This window comes from Salvelinus namaycush, chromosome 11 (genome assembly GCF_016432855.1).
Source record: "Salvelinus namaycush isolate Seneca chromosome 11, SaNama_1.0, whole genome shotgun sequence".
Taxonomy (NCBI): domain Eukaryota; kingdom Metazoa; phylum Chordata; class Actinopteri; order Salmoniformes; family Salmonidae; genus Salvelinus; species Salvelinus namaycush.
The window spans coordinates 16,797,967-16,818,018 of NC_052317.1; the positions used below are offsets into that span (position 1 = coordinate 16,797,967).

General features: G+C 43.5%; 1 protein-coding gene across 1 annotated transcript in view; it reads left to right on the forward strand.

Annotated features, from left to right (window-relative positions):
- The first annotated feature begins 7,443 nt into the window (after positions 1–7,443).
- The window catches only part of LOC120056310 (astrotactin-1-like), a 247,741-nt gene continuing 235,132 nt past the window's right edge, over positions 7,444–20,052 (forward strand). Inside the window, exon 1 of the mRNA XM_039004549.1 lies at positions 7,444–7,741. Within this exon, the coding sequence (XP_038860477.1) occupies positions 7,444–7,741 (298 nt within the window). The remainder of the gene's footprint in view (positions 7,742–20,052) is intronic.

Genomic DNA, 20,052 nt, shown 5'->3' on the forward strand with positions numbered 1-20,052 from the left:
GTCCACCAGAGCTGTTGCCAGATAGATAAATGTTAATTTCTCTACAATAAGCCACCTCCAATGTCATTTTAAAGAATTTGGCAGTACATCCAACTGGCCACAACACCGCAGACCAAGTGTAACCACGCCAGCCCAGGACCTCCATATCCTGCTTCTTCAACTGCAGGATCATCTGAGCCACCCGGATAGCTGATGGAACTGTGGATTTGCACAACTGTAGAATTGCTTCACAAACTGTCAGAAATCGTCTCAGGGAAGCTCATCTGTGTGCTCGTCATCCTCACCAGGGTTTTGACCTGACTGCAGTTCGGCGTCGTAATCAACTTCAGTGGGCAAATGCTCACCTTAGATGTCCACTGGCACACTGGAGAAGTGTGCTTTTCACGGATGAATCCCGGTTTCAAGTGTACCGGGCAGATGGCGTCGTGTGGGCGAGCGGTTTGCTAATGTTAACATTGTGAACAGAGTGCTCCATGGTGGCGGTGGGGTTATAGAATGACATTAATAAGCTACGGATAATGAACACAATTGCATTTTATCCATGGCAATTTGAATGTAGAGATACCGTGACAAGATCCTGAGGCCCATTGTCGTGCCATTCATCCGCCACCATCACCTCATGTTTCAGCATGATAATGCACAGCCCAATGTCGCAAGGATATGTACACAATTCCTGGAAGCTGAAAATGTCCCAGTTCTTCCATGGCCTTCATACTCACCAGAGATGTCACCCTTTGAGCATGTTTGGGATGCTCTGGATCAATGTGTACAACACCATGTTCCAGTTCCCGCCAATATCCACAACCTCGCATAGGCATTGAAGACAGTGGCGGTCAGTGCCGTTCCATTCACCCAGTTCCATTCACCCAGTTCAATGTAACAGCTATAGGTTTAGGCTACTAAATTATACTCAAATTGTCCCTATACCCATCACAAGGTTGCTACAACCTAGTCTATGAATGAAAGTTTACAACATAGGTGCACACAGGTCGAGAGATACATTTGAGGTGACAGACAGTGACATTCAATACCGCCTTGCACACTCCTCCCTGCATCTAGCTGATACAGGGTTTGATTATTAGTCCAACAGTTGCAAACGAGAGTTTCTATTGGACAAATTCAGATATGTTTTTCCCCGTTTTGTTCCGTTTGCTTCCGTTGAAGAAACGTTTTGCAACAGAATCGGCAGAATGAATACACCCTTGATCACGCGAAAACAGAGTTCACTCTCATAACAGCCATGTTGTATTCCTTCTCTTCCCTTTGCTTTCCCTTGTGGACTTCAGTGCACAACAAATCAGCTGTATGTGAACAGGCGAAAAACCTTTCCAAGCCAAACCTCTACAAACAGCCTACATCGTTGTCACCATATTAGCTAAAGTAACGTCATAGTCAGCATAGCTAATATAACTAACACGTGAGTAAACCCGCTACAATCATTCCACTACTTTAGTAAGTAGTTACACCAGCGGGCCCCGGTGGCAATAAATTAGTAATACCAAAAGCTTACCTTGACTTGGAAGAGTTCCAGTGTTGTGTTGGAAAGTCATAGCATCCCCTCTGTTTGAGCAGGGTGTTTCAGTAGACTAAACTAGTTAGCTGCATTCGCTAGCTAAATAAGTGAAAATGAAAAAAATTACAATCTCTCTATTTCTCTCTTGCGTCTCCTTCAATTTGTTCAATCTGATCAACTATTGTCTTTCTCTTTGAGTCAATTACACACCACATTTTATGCATTGCAGTGTTGACTAGCTGTAGCTTATGCTTTCAGTACTAGATTAATTCTCTGATCCTTTGATTGGGTGGGCATCATATCAATTCATGCTGAAAAAGCTCTGATAGGCTGGAGGACATCCTCCGGAAGTTGTCATAATTACTGTGTAAGTCTATGTAAGGGGGTGAGAACCATGAGCCTCCTAGGTTTTGTATTGAAGTCAATGTACCCAGAGGAGGACGGACGCTAGCTGTCCTCCGGCTACACCATGGTGCTACCCTACAGAGTGCTGTTGAGGCTACTGTAGACCTTTGCAAAATAGTGTGTTTTAATCAGTTATTTGGTGACGTGATTATATTTAGTATAGTTTTATCTGAGAAGGATAACTTTTTAAGTGTTTACAGTTAAACATTTTATGAAATTCACTGAGGAGAATGGTCCTCCCCTTCCTCTGAGGAGGAGCCTCCACTGATTGAAGAGGAGTGGGACAACATTCCACAGGCCACAATCAACAGCCTGATCAACTCTATGTGAAGGAGATGTGTCGCGCTCCATAAGGGAAATGGTGGTCACATCAGATACTGACTGGTTTTCTGATCCACGCCCCTACTTTTTTAAAGGTATCTGTAACCAACAGATGCATATCTGCATTCCCAGTCATGTGAAATCCATAGATTAGGGCCTAATTTATTTATTTTATCTGACTGATTTCCTTATATGAACTGTAACTCAGTAAAATCTTTGAAATTATTACATGTTGCGTTTATATTTTTGTTCAGTGTAGTCATGATAGCCAGATAATATTAATGTATTACATGATATCCCCCATTCTCTGATCTTTTTGGCTCTAAATATATCTTTTCAGAATATTTTTAGAATGTAAATTGTTTTACCTTCTTGGCCTTGATAAAATAAGCTCAAGCTCAGTTTGGGCTTGGAGCATTTCTGTGGTATTTTTGTTACATATGTACAGTATGTCTTCTCCTCCTTGCATAGCAATATCTTTTTTAAACTGTAATGTTTCCCTGAACTGTCTGTGCTAGTTTTCTAAATGTGTGATATTTCACATTAAGGTGTTAAAGTCAAGCCACAGTCATTTCAATTAACATAAATGGAGGTATTTTTATTTAACTTATGAATTGACTTGATAAACACAACACTGTAAGGGTGGCTGTAGGGCTATTTCCTCGAATAGATAATGTAACAAACACAACAAGCTTGTGTGAACGCCCACAACTCCTTGGTCTCTCGGCCTCCCAATGTCATGGCAATAAGACAAAGACAATTAAGGTGTAAATATGTCCACAACATCTCAGAGGGAGTTGGGTAATTTTCTACCCTCATTTGGCTAATTCCCAAGTCACCCCCAAATTAGAAACCTTAATGACAGCCAATAAGCCACAGATGGTCAAACTTTAGGATACACAAGCCTTCTGATCTTTGTGCTTCTTGTGGCATCGTTTTACATGCCAACTATACATTACCTTGCCAGATGCTTTTGGCCCAAGGGGGTGATCATGCCTATAACTAGAAGGTCAGGCCTTTGTGGTGGGTTTAAGGGAGTTCTTGCCCACCTCTACACTCTGAGCGTGGGCCGCTTAGAGACTCAGGTAATCTATCCTGGGATGCCATGTGGCAGATGTATCCTACTGCAATTTGTCTTCTGAAGTTGACATATAAAAAATTCCAAAGGTACAATCTCTTGAGAAGAAGCTGACAGGCTTCCGTTTTGAATGTGGATACTGTTTAAAGAGCTAGTCGACTCACATTTGGTATATTTGATTTTAGCAGTCATCTATTGTCCAGGAATTGCTGTAACTATAGGCTTTCATTGTTTTTGTTAGAGGCTCTGCCGCAATGGGCCGATCCAGTTTAAAAATGTAGTGTAGACTAGAACTTAAAATGGTTGTAGAGTTCACTCAAATGAATTAATCTCGCATGTTATCATTGTGGCATTATTGGTCTCATCATCACCCAATTATAACCATCTTAGTCAAATACTTTATTTGCCTATATTCTCTTTTTCCAGTTGCTACTCAAAGTGAGGGTGATTCTTAACCCTCTACTGCACATCGTTGCCCTCAGGCAACAGAACATCTTATTGCCCCTCACCCCCCTTATTATTATTTAAACAATCCAATGAGATGCAGAAGTTGGTATGATGTAACAATTGGGGCAGGGCTTTTTTTTTCAGGAAACAGAGCGACGTGATCACATTGTGTGAGCAAAGGGTCAGCTACATTTCATTATTTTGCATGTTGAAATAGAGAACTTGACAATTAAAAATATGTACTTGTGTAAGAACCTACAAAGAAGAATATTTGATAGGTTTTTAACATATTTCGTTTTGATATATATTCAAAAAAATATGTTTTATTTTTGTTGCCTCAGGGCAACGTTGTGCAGTTAGGCTACCCTTTTGTGTTGCCTCAGGGCAACGTTGTGCAGTTAGGCTACTTTTCAGGGCAATGTCATGTTCAGTGAAAAACATGTACAATTATGTTAAATGATGGCCTTTGTCAATGTTTTTGCCAAAATATTCACTGACACTCACAGGCAATGGACACAGGGACATTCTATCGGCTAAAGTAGCCTAATTGAGCAGTTAGAATCATACCCTCTGATTCTGAAGACAGTGAGATTTAAGACAGTGACAGCGAGGAAGAATGGACCCCAGAATCAGGTTTGAGAGGCAGTGAAATACTAGTTTATGCCCAACTTGTATTTTATGAAAAAATAGTTATTTTTTCTGCTATATTCTACTTAGTAGAAGTTCTGAAAATATCAGATTTTCCTTGGTGTTTTAGTACCCTTATGCCACAGTGTTGCCCTGAGGTGTAGGAGGTTATAGTGATATATTTGTATTATTGATACATTATCAGAAAGCTTAAAACTTCCAAAAATATGATGGAATATTATTTTTCATGAAAAACCTAAATGTGTGCAGTAGAGGGTTAGGGTCATGGAATGTCAATCACATAAAACTCAAACATATTCTGGTGAATATGGTTAAGGATCTGAAATACCGAATTCAGTTCTATCCTTATTTTTAGGTATTTCAAGGATTTAGCTTATTTTATTCCAAAATAGTTCAAGACCCATAGGAAATTGTGGTTATACAGTGCATTTGGAAAGTATTCAGACCCGTTGACTTATTCCACATTTTGTTACGTTACAGCCTTATTCTAAAATGTATAACATTTATTTTTTTCCTCAAGAATTCAATCTTGTTTTCATCAGACCAGAGCATTTTGTTTCTCATGGTCTGAGACTCTTTAGGGGCCTTTTGGCCACTCTACCATGAAGGCCTGATTGGTGGAGTGCTGCAGAGATGGTTGTCCTTCTGGAAGGTTCTCCCATCTCCACAGAGGAACTCTGAAGCTGTGTCAGATTGACCATCAGGTTCTTGATCACCTCCCTGACCAAGGTCCTTCTCCCCCGATTGCTCAGTTTGGCCGGGCGGACAGATCTAGGAAGAGTCTTGGTGGTTCCAAACTTCTTCCATTTAAGAATGAGGCAACTGCGGTCTTGGGGACCTTCAATGCTACAGAATATTTTGGTACCCTTCCCCAGATCTGTGTTTCAACACAATCCTCAATACCTTAGACCTCATGGCTTGGTTTTTGCTCTGACATGTACTGCCAATTGTGGGACCTTATAAAGAACAGGTGTGTGCCTTTCCAAATCATGTCCAATCAATAGAATTTACCACATGTGGACTCCAATCAAGTTGTAGAAACATCTCAAAGATGATCAATGGAAACGGCATGCACCTGAGCTCAATTTCGAGCCTCATATCAAAGGGTCTGAATACTTGTGTAAATAAGTAGATTACTTTCTGAAGGCACTGTATGTAGATTTTCATCTAGATACTTTAACTGTAGGGCACACATTTTACATGCCCAGTATGTGAAGAAGTTGAGGTGTAGATGTGGGTTTGATAGCAAATGAAGCACACCTAATGTTTTTGGCATTCAAAATGAACCATGTAAACAACCATGTGTTTTCTATGAGTCTACTGTATAGGTAAGGGTTTGAGCATGAAATCAAATTAGCTCATTATAGCAAGCACACAAATTAGTAATTCCTAGATTGGAAAAAAAAGTATTTTAGTCTCCCAGATGTATTTTTACTGATGAACCATTTCAATAACTAAATCTCTCTTAATTACTGGATACATGACACTCCAGAGTGTTATTGAAGAAAATAAAACCTGATGCTGGTGTTGCTCATCTCAGGGGTGTTTCAATATGAGGACAACAATAATCCACAAACTGTCTATGTCCCAAATGGCACCCTTTTCCCTTTATAGTACACTACGTTTGACAAGGGCCCATAGGGCTCTAGTCAAAAGTAGTGAACTATATAGGAAATAAGGTGCCATTTGGGACATATAGTAGACACTGGAGACCGCAATAACATGCCAATGAGACATGTGCTGCTGAAAGATCACCCAAAAATAAGGGATATCATAGAACCAGAGATTGCGATTGTAATGGTGATGGTGCTGTCTTGCTCTTTCCCACCCTGAGAGCTCAATTATGGTGCAGGTCACAGTTGGAAATAAATTGTGTGGCATTTAATCACAGAACCGCTATACAGTTTGCTAAAGCCTTGCTCGAATGCTGGAAGGAGCTCAAGATTACACAGGGAGATCATTCTTAGAACCAGACTTTGTGCCCTCCCTCCCTCTCTGCACCTGCCACTTGCAACTCAGATGTTCTCTTTCTTTCTGCTCCCATGGTTATCAGACTAGAGGCTGTACAAAACCCCATGCAAACTTTATTCTTTATGAATATTGATGACTCCACTCTCTTGCAAGTCTCTTGCAACCACCGCATTAATATATGCATGGTGTCTGTGATAGTTTGAGTTATGCAGTGTTTATTCCATCCAGTCCTCCTGATATTCATTGATTGTTTACTTTTCATGTTTCAATGACAGCAAGGTAGGGTAATCCATAATTTACTATTTTCAATTTGGGTGACCTAGCATACTGGAGTTACCTCTGGGTTTATTGACAAGGCAGATGCTGTAATAAAACATAGGGTTGATGTTTTCAGATGAATACTAACAGTTTGTTTGGACCATTGCAAATCCTCACAATATGTGGAGGCAGATGGTGACTGTCTGATCTCATTTGAGGATTTTCATATGATGTGTTTAACTTTTAGCATATGCAGATTTGTCTCTCATATGTTTTTAGACAAATACTGCTGTAGCCTAACCATACACGTGTATGCCTACTTATTCAAAGTGTAATATTTTTTTCATGAATAAATATATTTACACTGTAGTCAACAAATACAAATTCAAAAGACGACTAAATAAATACATGCTGTAACTGAAGCCTATAATAAACCTCTATGAACGTTTTGGCGCGCAATTAACATTATCCCATATTGCACTAGTCTAGTGGGCTCACAGACAGTTAAGCAGAATTACCAATGGCTTGATGTGGACAATTCCAATATTGGGGTCAGTAGTGCTGCGCTTATTTTCCTTCCCCGCAAGCACACTCCTAAACTGCATTGAAATGATCACAAATAATCTTTAACCATGTGACAGAGCATATGGGGATTTATGCGAAATAAGAGGCGTTTATTTTCTGCACGCAACAATCCGGAAATGTGTGCTTTGCAAGCGCATCCCCCTTGCTCCTCTTCCTCCTGCAGGCAGCCGGTATTGAAGTGAAGCTGGTTTGAACAGAGGGATACGAAGTAGCGGTGATGCCAGGCATGATGATGGATCTGAGATTGCTTTTCTCGCTCGCATGGATTCTTACCTTCAAAGCTGCTAATATTCAAGGTTTGAATGCCGACGAGGACCATTCCCAAGATTTGGAATGCAAAATGAAAAGCGTCACCGTGTCTGCGCTGCCGTTTTTGAGAGAAAACGACCTGAGCATCATGCATAGTCCGTCGGCCTCCGAGCCCAAGCTTCTGTTCTCCGTCAGAAATGATTTTCCGGGGGAAATAGTCGTCGTGGACGATCTAGAAAACACCGAGCTCCCCTTTTTCGTCCTAGGTGAGTTCGGATGATACATTCTCAACGTTCAGAATCCTCACTTGCAATGCCCATGCTTCATAACTGTTTATTATTGTTATTAGAAGACTGTTTCCGCCATGTCCATTATTACACGTGAGATTAGTTCATGCAATACAATACACTCTAGGCCTAACTAAAATTCCTCATCATTTCACAGTGTACAGTTAGTAAGCTACATGTCGAGGTAAAGATGACGACAATAAGCCTATTTCAAATGCGAATCAGCACTGTAGACCTATGCATAGCAAACATAAACGAGCATAATAACTAGTAATACCAAAATGACATTTACATTTTACAACAACTTTGCTAGTTTCAGGTGTGTTATGTGCTATCAATTACTAGCATTGATAGCTGAAAGTGCAGGCCGCGAACCTATTGATGATGGAATAGCCACTCACTCAAGTAAAGGAATGTATGTACAAAATATTCAAGCTATTTGCAGATCCTATGACCTCACTGAGATTAATAGATATATGTGTTTACTTGCTGGGAGTGTTAACAGGTGTAGAGCTATATCACTACAACCTGTGATGTTTACAATTTATAGACTAGCCTAGATTGTAGACTCAACTCTTTAGAATAGCCTTGATATTGATACCCTACCCAAGGTTCTTTCATTCTCATGGGGAAGGGGAAATAACAGGCAGAGTGGTGTTCTGTTTATAACTCTGGCCGCTGTCCATGGTGCTGATTTGACAGAAAGGACTCTTTGAATGGGGTTGTCTATTCACATGGCAGAACAATCTGTGCAGCTAGGAAGTGTGATGTGGGACTAGGTATGCATCCCAAATGGCACCCTATTCCCTGTATAGTGTATTACTTGTATGGGCCCTGGACAAAAATAGTACACTAAATAGGGAATAGGGTGTCATTTGGGATGTAGCCTAGCTGTAGTAAAGTTGTGACAGGTATTTTTGGCCTATCAGGTTCGCATTGCAGTATCATCCTGGTGACAGAGGTGTCATAACTTCACACAGCCTGCACTTAGTTGAGTCGTCTTGGCAAACATTTGGAGTTCAGCAGTAAAGTGTTGTCACAGGCCAGTCTGATATCATTCTAATAGTGATATCCAGGGATTGATTTAGTGTCTATGTTTACCACTAGAATGCATAGCATTCCAAAGTTAGCTCTGCATTGGTCCTACTCTCGTTTCAGAGTAGGATCAATGTAGGACCTGTATTGTTACAGGCCAATATGATATCATTCTAATAGTTATATTCAGCCATTGTTTTGGTATACTGTATGCTTACAGCTAGCAGGAGTAGCATGATTGGTCATACTGCTGTATAAGTGCTTCTTCTGGAATTACAGTAGCTGCTCACTTGTATTCAATTGCTTTTCTATTACTTTTCTATAACATAAGACCTTTCAAGCCAATGTGGATTTGAATTGAATAAACTTTATTAATCCAACAAGGGGAAATTGGATTTGTCTCCAGCAAAACACATACAAATGTTATTGTATTTTATCAACACACATCAACCAGTGGTTAGAATAATGCAACAAACATAGCACTTAGAAAAAAGTTACATTTATACATATCTCCGCTATTTAAAACTAATTGTTAGTCTAAAAGAAATGTGAGATAATGTCAAGATGCTTTTTGTAGGGTTAGGGTTAGATCAAGTTTATGAAATGCCTGGCTGGGCTGATGAGACAATGGATTGCGCTGTCAAATGGAACAGAGTAAATAGGCATTTTAACATCATAGATTTAGCCGGTGGTAACTTGTGGACGAGACACCGTCTGGAAAGCAGTTTCAACCAATCAGCATTCAGGATTAGACACACCCGTTGTATAAATATCTCTAACGGTTGCCCCATCATTATGTACATGATGTCAGAATGCACTCACTGTTCCAAAATGGGATTGTTACACAACAGTTAACCCACGCTGCCCTCAACCAAGACACACGCTGCCTGCTATTTATCTATAGGCTATATTTCAACTTGTCCATTTTAAATTATTTTGAATTGAGGTGTGTTCACATGGAAGTAGCCCTTTCACTGTTACGGACGACTTATGTTTGAGGCTTAGCTGAACCGGACAAACTTTTCTCTTTGATGAGAGCCCAAGCACCTCCCAGATCAAGTATGCAGACGTTTGCGCAGTCTAGCACACACTTTTCCCCCCTGGCACATTTTCTGGCTGGCGCTCGCATTGCCTTCATTGTTGAGAGAATGCCAAGAGTTTGCAAAGTTGTCATCAAGGCAAAGGGTGGCTACTTTGAAGAATCTCAAATATAAAATATATTTTGATTTGTTAAACACTTTTTTTAAACACTTTTGTGGTTACTACATGATTCCATGTGTGTTATTTCATACTTTTGATGTCTTCACTACTATTCTAAAATGTAGAAAATAGTACAAATAAAGAAAAACCCTTGAATGAGTAGGTGTTTTAAAACTTTTGACCAGTAGTGTATGTATGGAGCATAATTTATTTACTGTTTTATTCACATGTTTTCAAGTACTGATGACAAATCATGGATTTCTGGGGTAGCAGGTAGCCTAGTGGTTAGAGTGTTGGGCCAGTAACCGAAAGATTGTTGGCTCAAATCCCCAAGCTGACAAAGTAAAAATCTGTTGTTCTCCCCCTGAACAAGGCAGTTAACCCACTGTTCCCCGGTAGGTTGTCATTGTAAATAAGAATTTGTTCTTAACTGATTTGCCTGGTTAAAAAAATTCAAATTCTTGTATAGGTTGTAAGGGACACATATGATGTGTGTAAAATATTTCTTGAAGGTTCTACTGATTATGATGAGCTAATGCTAAGCTATTTGCCAGCTATGTGTGGTGCCATATTTGTTGACATTATACGATGCATTCTGGGTGTCACGTAAATGTCAGACCAAAGATGTTATAACAAAATGAGATGAGGGATGGTTCACTCATCTTTCGAGTAATCTTCCGGAAGTGAATGAAGGGAAGTGAATGATGGTAGACAACACACCCCCTTCAACATGCGCACTGAAAACAGACCAAAGTCATCTTGTTTCCTCTTCTTATCTTTGGTTGACCCGATATAACAGATATGGCGGTGCGCACAAACTACCCATCTTCAAATTACTTTTGATTTTTAGAAAGTGCTTTACTCAATTTTGTTATTTTGATCAATGGTGAGCTCACCCGTGATGTGATGAAATTTTTATTTTTACAAATATTTTTTATTTAACTAGGCAAGTCAGATAAGAACAAATTCTTATTTACAATGACGGCGTACCCGGCCAAATCCTAACCCGGAAGACGCTGGGCCATAAGACTCCTGAACATCTAATCAAATGGCCACCCAGACTATTTGCATTGCCTCCCCCCCCTTTACACAGCTGCTACTCTCTGTTGTTAACATCTATGCATAGTCACTTTAATAACTCTACCTACATGTACATATTACCTCAACTAACCGGTGCCCTCGCACATTGACTCTGTACCGGTTCCCCCCGTATATAGTCTCACTGTTGTTATTTTACTGCTGCTCTTTAATTACTTCTTACTTTTATTTCTTATTCTTATTTTTTTTTTAATTGCATTGTTGTTCAGGGGCTCGTAAGTAAGCATTTCACTGTAAGCTCTACACCTGTTGTTTTCGGTGCATGTGACTAATAAAATGTGATTTGATTTGATTTAGTCATTTATATTAGCTAATTCATATTATGGTTCTGTCAGCCGAGAGTTAGATAAATATGACCACTTGTGTTAGCTCAAACTCAGCGATAGGACTAATATAGCCAACATTTTCCGGATTGGATGATTGTGTTATGCTGTCACCACTTCTTTGAATGTCTGAACATTGCATCCAAAAATAAATTGGTCACATCCAAGGGCGTCAAAGAGTTAAGATGGTCATACCAAGGATTATTTAACTATTTGATTTAGAATTTTTAGACCCCTTTAAGCTATAAAAAAAATTGAAAAAAATTATAGGATGAAACATTAAATTTAGCGTTACTGCTATTAGCCAAAATAAACACTTTGAATAACAGACAGATTCACACACATGGAACAACAGACAGTCAGTACCAAAAATGAATTATTCTGAAGTGTCTGTCCTATATCCGAGAGATAAATGAAAGATCAGGTAACCATTTAAAGAAAAATTGTACATGTATTCATCCATGTACATTATATTAGGCACTAAACTATCTCCAAGTATGTAGACAACCCTTCAAATTAGTCCTTGGTTGCAACACTCACTACTGAGTTCCAAACGGCCTCTGGAAGCGATTTCAGCACAAGAACTGCACACATGCCTAAGATCACCATGCGCAATGCCTAGTGTCGGCTGGAGTTGTGTAACGCTCGTCACCATTGGACTTTGGAGTAGTGGAAACGCATTCTCTGGAGTGATGAATCACGCTACACCATCTGTCAGTCCGATGGAAAAATCTGGGATTGGCAGATGTCAGGAGAACGCTACCTGCCCGAATGTATAGTGCCAACTGTAAAGTCTGGTGGAGGAGGAATAATGGTGTGGGGCTGTTTTTCATGGTTAAAGCTAGGCCCCTTAGTTCCAATGAAGGGAAATCTTAACGTTACAGCATACAATGACATTCTAGATGATTCTGTGCTTCCAACTTTGTGGCAACAGTTTGGGGAAGGACCTTTCCTATTTCATCAAGACAATGCCCCAGTTCACTAATGCTTGTGGCTGAATGGAAGCAAGTCCCCGCAGAAATGTTCCAGTGGAAACTATATTTTCCCGTCCCACTAGAGTGGAATCACCCTATACTTTGTTTTACTCTTTATAGTGTACACTTTTAAGTGTAAAGTGAAGCCATTGGGGAACAAAATACATTACAAAAACATTACAAAAAGTATGTACTTTACAAAAATTGGCTGTTCAGAACGCATGGCCAAAAGAGTGCGACACCAAATTCACATTACTAATGGAGTCTGCTCTGCAAGTCACATTGCAGCAAATTTGTGGAAGGGGCCATGCATCAACAATGTTACCGCTGACATATCCCACTCAAAACGAGGCATGTCTGCTAGATCATTGCTCTGATTTCAATCACATACCGCCATACTATTTAGTAGGCGTAGCAAGTATTTGTGATTTGCCTAGTATCATGTAGTAATGACTAGGGATGTAACGATTCACCAATACACATTGGATATGAGTGCATCGGTTAGTGGGACCCCAAATCGATCCAAATGCAGCATACACCGGTCAGAAAATATATTGAAACATTATCAATTCACCTTTTTTGTTGTTGCTCATATTACTTTCTTTCTACCTTCCAAAAATGCCTCTCATCTTTTTTTATTTAACTAGGCAAGTCAGTTAAGAACAAATTCTTATTTACAATGACAGCCTACGCTGGCCAAACCCGGACAATGCTGGGCCAATTGTGCGCCGCCCTATGGGACTCCCAATCACGTCCGGTTGTGATACAGCCTGGATTCAAACCAGGGTGTCTGTAGTGACACCTCTAGCACTGAAGATGCAGTGCCTTAGATCGCTGCGCCACTCGGGAGCACTTTTCTGACAACTGATGCATCCTGTCCTTCAGTGTCAAACTAAACATGTTACTGCGTTGACAGTCATTTTGCATGCCAAACAACCCCAGGCGATAACAGTAGGCTAGTCAAACTGTGCACTGTGCCCAGCTTCACACACTGACCAAAGAGAGGTAGGCCTATTCCTGATTTTGCACATATACGCAGCACCTTCAGCCTTCAAATGCTTGTAACATGGTTTATGCAAAATTAGGTGTTATTAGTTGAGTGACAAACATTGTAATTTGCTAGGTTGTTGTTATCAAATGCGCTGTTGAAAATGGTGTTTTACTGGAATAAAAGTAGGCTAAGCCACTGGAGACAACACTCATCTGGCTAGACCTGTTGATCGGGGCTTACATTCGACTTTATTTCAATTGTTCAGGTTCAACATCAGCAATAGCTTTGGTATTTTTGCTTTAAACAATCACTGTATATGGTCATTTATAGATATACAGGGTAAAGGTTATAATTACATAACGAGGACAGCTATCACTTTTGCGAGCCGCACTGCATGGCCGAAGCAGCAAGAGCTAAGAAGCTCATTATGTAAAAACTTCCAACTGGTGAAAACCATTTGATTTTGGTGACGGGGGTGAATTCCAAAATTGTGCTATTGTAACATTGTTTCTGGGCTTGAACCAAGGACTCTCTGAACACATCGACATGAACTGTCTCACACGAAGCATCGTTACCTATCGCTCCACAAAAGCTGCAGCCCTTGCAGAGCAAAGGAAACAGGAAACGTCACCGATTGAAACGCTACTAGCGCACATCACTAACTAGCTAGCCATTTCACACCGGTTACACTATATATTCATCTGCTATGTCATACTGTAGTTCCTTTCTTAAGGTAAATATTAATACATTACTAGCTCAAACACTTAATCTGCAAAAATGACAAATACATACACAAATACATACACCTAATCTGATAGTGAGATGGTAGATGCCCAGTCACCCTTATGGCTCAGCTCAGATGCCTACATACACCATAGACATACATAATGTACACACACACACACACACACGCACGCACACCACACACCACACACACACACACACACACAGAAATGTCAGCTCATACAGATCCAGCTCAGAGAGGCCCACTCCATCAGCAGCAGATTTTAATTTAGAATGGAAAATGTTAGTGCAATGTAAGTGCATCTAAACATATCGTTCCTGTATCGTAAGGAGCCCATGTATCTAGATACGTATAGAATCATCTTGAAAAGGGGAAGATGCACATGCCTAGTAATGACAGTAGTACGCTCACTTAGTTTGCTAAAGACAATATTTGCTGAAAAATTAGGTATGACACCATTACACTATCCAGGACATTTTTCCCGCATTTCATAACTTCAAACACAAGTCCTTGCAGCCAGGATTATAATAAATTGTTCCTAGTAGTTGTTTGCGGTGCTAATTCCAAAAAGAGTCAATGTAAAAATGTATCTACAGGGAAAAACACACGCAGGATATCAAAGTTATATGCAGAGTATTTAAATGTATTTAGGGCCATCACATGAACATGGTGTTTATGTGATGGCTCTCAATGAAAATACTAAGCATATAACTTTGATATCCTGTGTGTGCTTTTCCCTGTGGATATATTTCCATGTTTCATTACTCATAATGCATTGCTAGGGTAAAATGTTGGGACAAACACCAAAGAGTCTGCTCTGCCAATTAAATTGGAGTCACAGCCTATGTTTCAATAGAGGTACAGTGCGTTCGGAAAACATTCAGACCCCTTGACTTTTTCCACATTTGTTACGTTACAGCCTTATTCTAAAATTGAATAAATATATTTTTTCCCTCATCAATCGACACACAATACCCCCAAAAACAGTTTTTTTTTACCTTTTTGCACATTTATAAAAAAAATATCACATTTACAAAAGTATTCAGATCTTTACTCAGTACTTTTTTGAAGCACCTTTAGAAGCAATTACAGCCTTGCGCTGTCTTGGATATGACGCTACAAGCTTGGCACACCTGTATTTGGGGAGTTTCTCACATTCTTGTCTCCAGATCTTCTCAAGCTCTGTCAGGTTGGATGGGGAGCGTTGCTGCATAGCTATTTTCAGAGATGTTCGATCAGGTTTAAGGCCACTTAAGGAGATTCAGAGACATGTCCAGAAGCCACTCCTGCGTTGTCTTGGCTGTGTGCTTAGGGTCGTTGTCCTATTGGAAGTTGAACCTTCACCCCAGTCTTAGATCCTGAGTGCTCTGGAGCAGGTTTTCATCAAGGATCTCTCTTTGCTTTGCTCTATTCATCTTTCCCTCTTTCCTGACTTGTCTCCCAGTCCCTGCCGCTAAAAAACATCCCCCCCAGCATGATGCTGCCACCACCATGCTTCACCGTAGGGATGGGGCCAGGTTTCATCCAGACGTGACTCTTGGCATTCAGGACAAAGAGTTCAATCTTAGTTTCATCAGACCAGAGAATTTTCTTTCTCATGGTCTGAGAGTCCTTTAGGTGCCTTTTGGCAAACTCCAAGCTGCCTGTCATGTGCCTTTTACTGAGGAATGGCTTCCGTCTGGCCATTCTACTATAAAGGCCTGATTGGTGGAGTGCTGCAGAGATGGTTGTCCTTCTGGAAGGTTCTCCCATCTCCACAGAGGAACTCTGGAGCGCTTTCAGAGTGACCATCGGGTTCTGGCTCACCTCCCTGACCAAGGCCCTTCTCCCCCGATTGCTCAGTTTGGCCAGGCGGCCAGCTCTAGGAAGAGTCTTGGTCGTTCCAAACTTCTTCCATTTAAGAATTTTGGAGGCCACTGTGTTCTTGGGGACCTTCAATGCTGCAGAAATGTTTTGGTACCCTTCCCCAGATCTGTGCCTCGACACAATCCTGTCTCTGACATGCCCTGCCAACTGTGGGACCTTATATAGACAGGTGTGTGCCTTTCCAAATCATGTCCAATCAATTGAATTTACCACAGGTGGACTCCAATCAAGTTTTAGAAACATCTCATAGATGATCAATGGAAACAGGATGCACCTGAGCTCAATTTCGAGTCTCATAGCAAAGGGTCTGAATACTTATGTAAATAAGGTAGTTCTGTTTTTTATTTTGAATACATTTGCAAAAATGTCTGAAAACCTGTTTTCGCTTTGTCATTATTGAGTATTGTGTGTAGATTGACCCCTAGTCTTATATCAACTTTACTCAATAGTATAGAGCTGTAATGTACCTTTGTCCTCCGATAAGCTAATAAATCAACCTTTGGGAGGGAGATTTCTCTGTATTTACTCTGGCAGCCACTGATCATCCCCATATGCTGGATGGCATCACATGCAGATGCTGATGAATTACAAGTCATTGTTAATATGAAATAATGGAATCATGGGGTATAGCCTACCTCTGGGGAATAAACAGTGGTTCACACGATCCCATCATTATGAACATGCATGGGTATTTTTTATTAATACATACGCGACACGTAACTGAGAACATTTGCAAAGTTGTGTGCGCACCCTGATATCAATAATAAAGACCGCAGCTGTTGATACGGAGGTTTCGCCCATGCCCCTGCTCGCCCCTCATTCTTAAAGCTAAGTATCCTGATCACGTTTTGCGCATGTGTTATTTTACATACACATTCGTTTTGTCCCTAATGTAGCTGCTGCTCACATTCACATTTCTCTCTTTACTCACCCTCTTCTGAACCATGATGATGTAGCCTATGTCTCTGCCTGTCACAGCCTGGCCTTAGTATTCTTTGTTTCCTTTATTATTTTAGTTAGGTCAGGGTGTGACATGGGGAAGGTATGTGTTTTTGTATTGTCTAGGGTGGTTGTATGGTTTAGGGGGTTAAGTAGAGTAGATGGGTTTGTGTTTAGTGTAGGTGTCTAGCTGTGTCTATGGTTGCCTGAATGGTTCTCAATCAGAGACAGATGTCATTAATTGTCTCTGATTGGGAGCCATATTTTAGACAGCCATAGGTGGGTAATTGTCTATGTTGTATGTTTGTAGCTTGTGTGTGCACTTACGTCTATAGCTTCACGATCGTTTGTTGTTTTGTTTCAGTTTGTTAAAGTGTTCGTTGCGTGTTTTTTCCTTTCTCTAAAATAAAAGAGAATGTATTTTGCACACGCTGCGCCTTGGTCCACTCTCTCTCAGCAAGACGATCGTGACAGAATTACCCACCAGAATCGGACCAAGCGGCGTGTAAAGCAGCAACAGAAGCAATACACAAAAGGATTCATGGACATGGGAGGAGATACTGGATGGAAAGGGTCCTTGGGCACAACCGGGAGAATATCGCCTCCCTCGTGAAGAGCTGGAGGCAGCTAAAGCCGAGAGGAGGCGATATGAGCAGGCAGCACGGAAGCAAGGCTGGAAGCCTGCGAGTACAACCCAAAAATTTCTTGGGGGGGAGGCTAAAAGGGAGTGTGGCGAAGTCAGGTAGGAGACCTGCGCATACTCCCTGTACTTACCGTGGAGAGCGAGAGTACGGGCAGACACCGTGTTACGCAGTAGAGCGCATGGTGTCTCCTGTACGTGTTCATAGCCCGGTGCGGGTTATTCCACCTCCCCGCACTGGCAGGGCTAGATTGAGGATTGAGCCGGATGTCATGAAGCCGGCCCAACGCATCTGGCCACCAGTGCGTCTCCTCGGGCCGGCTTACATGGCACCAGCCTTACGCATGGTGTCCCCGGTTCGCCTACATAGCCCGGTGCGGGTTATTCCACCTCCCCGCACTGGTCGGGCTACGGGGAGCATACAACCAGGTAAGGTTGGGCAGGCTCAGTGCTCAAGGGAGCCAGTACGCCTGCACGGTCCGGTATTTCCGGCGCCACCTCCCCGCCCCAGCCTAGTACCACCAGTGCCTACACCACGCACCAGGCTTCCAGTGTGTCTCCAGAGCCCTGTTCCTCCTCCACGCACTCGCCCTATGGTGCGTGTCTCCAGCCCGGTACCACCAGTTCCGGCACCACGCACCAAGCCTCCTGTGCGTCTCCAGAGTCCTGTGCGTCCTGTTGCTGCTCCCCGCACTAGCCCTGAGATGCGTGTCCCCAGCCCGGTACCACCAGTTCCGGCACCACGCACTAGGCCTAATGTGCGTCTCCAGGGTCCAGTATGCCCTGTTCCTTCTCCCCGCACTAGCCTTCAGGTGCGTGTCCCCAGCCCGGTACCACCAGTTCCGGCACCACGCACCAGGCCTACAGTGCGCCTCAGCCGGCCAGAGTCTGCCGTCTGCCCAGCGGCGCCTGAACTGCCCGTCTGCCAAGCACCGTCTGAGCTGCCCGTCTGCCAAGCACCGTCTGAGCTGCCCGTCTGCCAAGCACCGTCTGAGCTGCCCGTCTGCCAAGCACCGTCTGAGCTGCCCGTCTGCCAAGCACCGTCTGAGCTGCCCGTCTGCCAAGCACCGTCAGAGCTGCCCGTCTGTCCCGAGCCGTCAGAGCTGCCCGTCTGTCCCGAGCCGCTAGAGCCGTCCGCCAGACAGGATCAGCCAGAGCCGTCCGCCAGACAGGATCAGCCAGAGCCGTCCGCCAGACAGGATCAGCCAGAGCCGTCCGCCAGACAGGATCAGCCAGAGCCGTCCGCCAGACAGGATCAGCCAGAGCCGTCCGCCAGACAGGATCAGCCAGAGCCGTCCGCCAGACAGGATCAGCCCGAGCCGTCCGCCAGACAGGATCAGCCCGAGCCGTCCGCCAGACAGGATCAGCCCGAGCCGTCCGCCAGACAGGATCAGCCCGAGCCGTCCGCCAGCCATGAGCAGCCAGAGCCGTCCGCCAGCCATGAGCAGCCAGAGCCGTCCGCCAGCCATGAGCAGCCAGAGCCGTCCGCCAGCCATGAGCAGCCAGATCCGTCAGCCAGCCATGAGCAGCCAGATCCGTCAGCCAGCCATGAGCAGCCAGATCCGTCAGCCAGCCATGAGCAGCCAGATCCGTCAGCCAGCCATGAGCAGCCAGATCCGTCAGCCAGCCATGAGCAGCCAGATCCGTCAGCCAGCCATGAGCAGCCAGATCCGTCAGCCAGCCATGAGCAGCCAGATCCGTCAGCCAGCCATGAGCAGCCAGATCCGTCAGCCAGCCATGAGCAGCCAGATCCGTCAGTCCGGAGCTGCCGTCCCTCAGTCCGGAGCTGCCGTCCCTCAGTCCCGAGCTGCAGTCCCTCAGTCCGGAGCTGCCGTCCCTCAGTCCGGAGCTGCCGTCCCTCAGTCCGGAGCTGCCGTCCCTCAGTCCGGAGCTGCCGTCCCTCAGTCCGGAGCTGCCGTCCCTCAGTCCGGAGCTGCCTTCCAGTCCGGAGCTGCCTTCCAGTCATGAGCTGCCTTCCAGTCATGAGCTGCCCTCCAGTCATGAGCTGCCCTCCAGTCATGAGCTGCCCTCCAGTCAGGAGCTGCCCCTCAGTCCGGAGCTACCCCTCTGTCCGGAGCTACCCCTCAGTCCGGAGCTACCCCTCAGTCCGGAGCTACCCCTCAGTCCGGAGCTACCCCTCAGTCCGGAGCTACCCATCCGTCCGGTGGCACCCTCTGGGATGGTCTTCAGTCCGGGACTTGCTACAAGGGTCGCCGCTCCAGAGGCGCCACCAAAGCGGGTATTGACAATGGTGGAGTGGGGGCCTCGTCCCGCGCCCGAGCCGCCGCCATGATGGGGGCCACCCCGGACCCTCCCCTTCTGTTTCAGGTTCTGCGGCCGGAGTCCGCACCTTTGGGGGGGGGGGGGGGGGGGGGGGGGTACTGTCACGCCCTGGCCTTAGTATTCTTTGTTTCCTTTATTATTTTAGTTAGGTCAGGGTGTGACATGGGGAAGGTATGTGTTTTTGTATTGTCTAGGG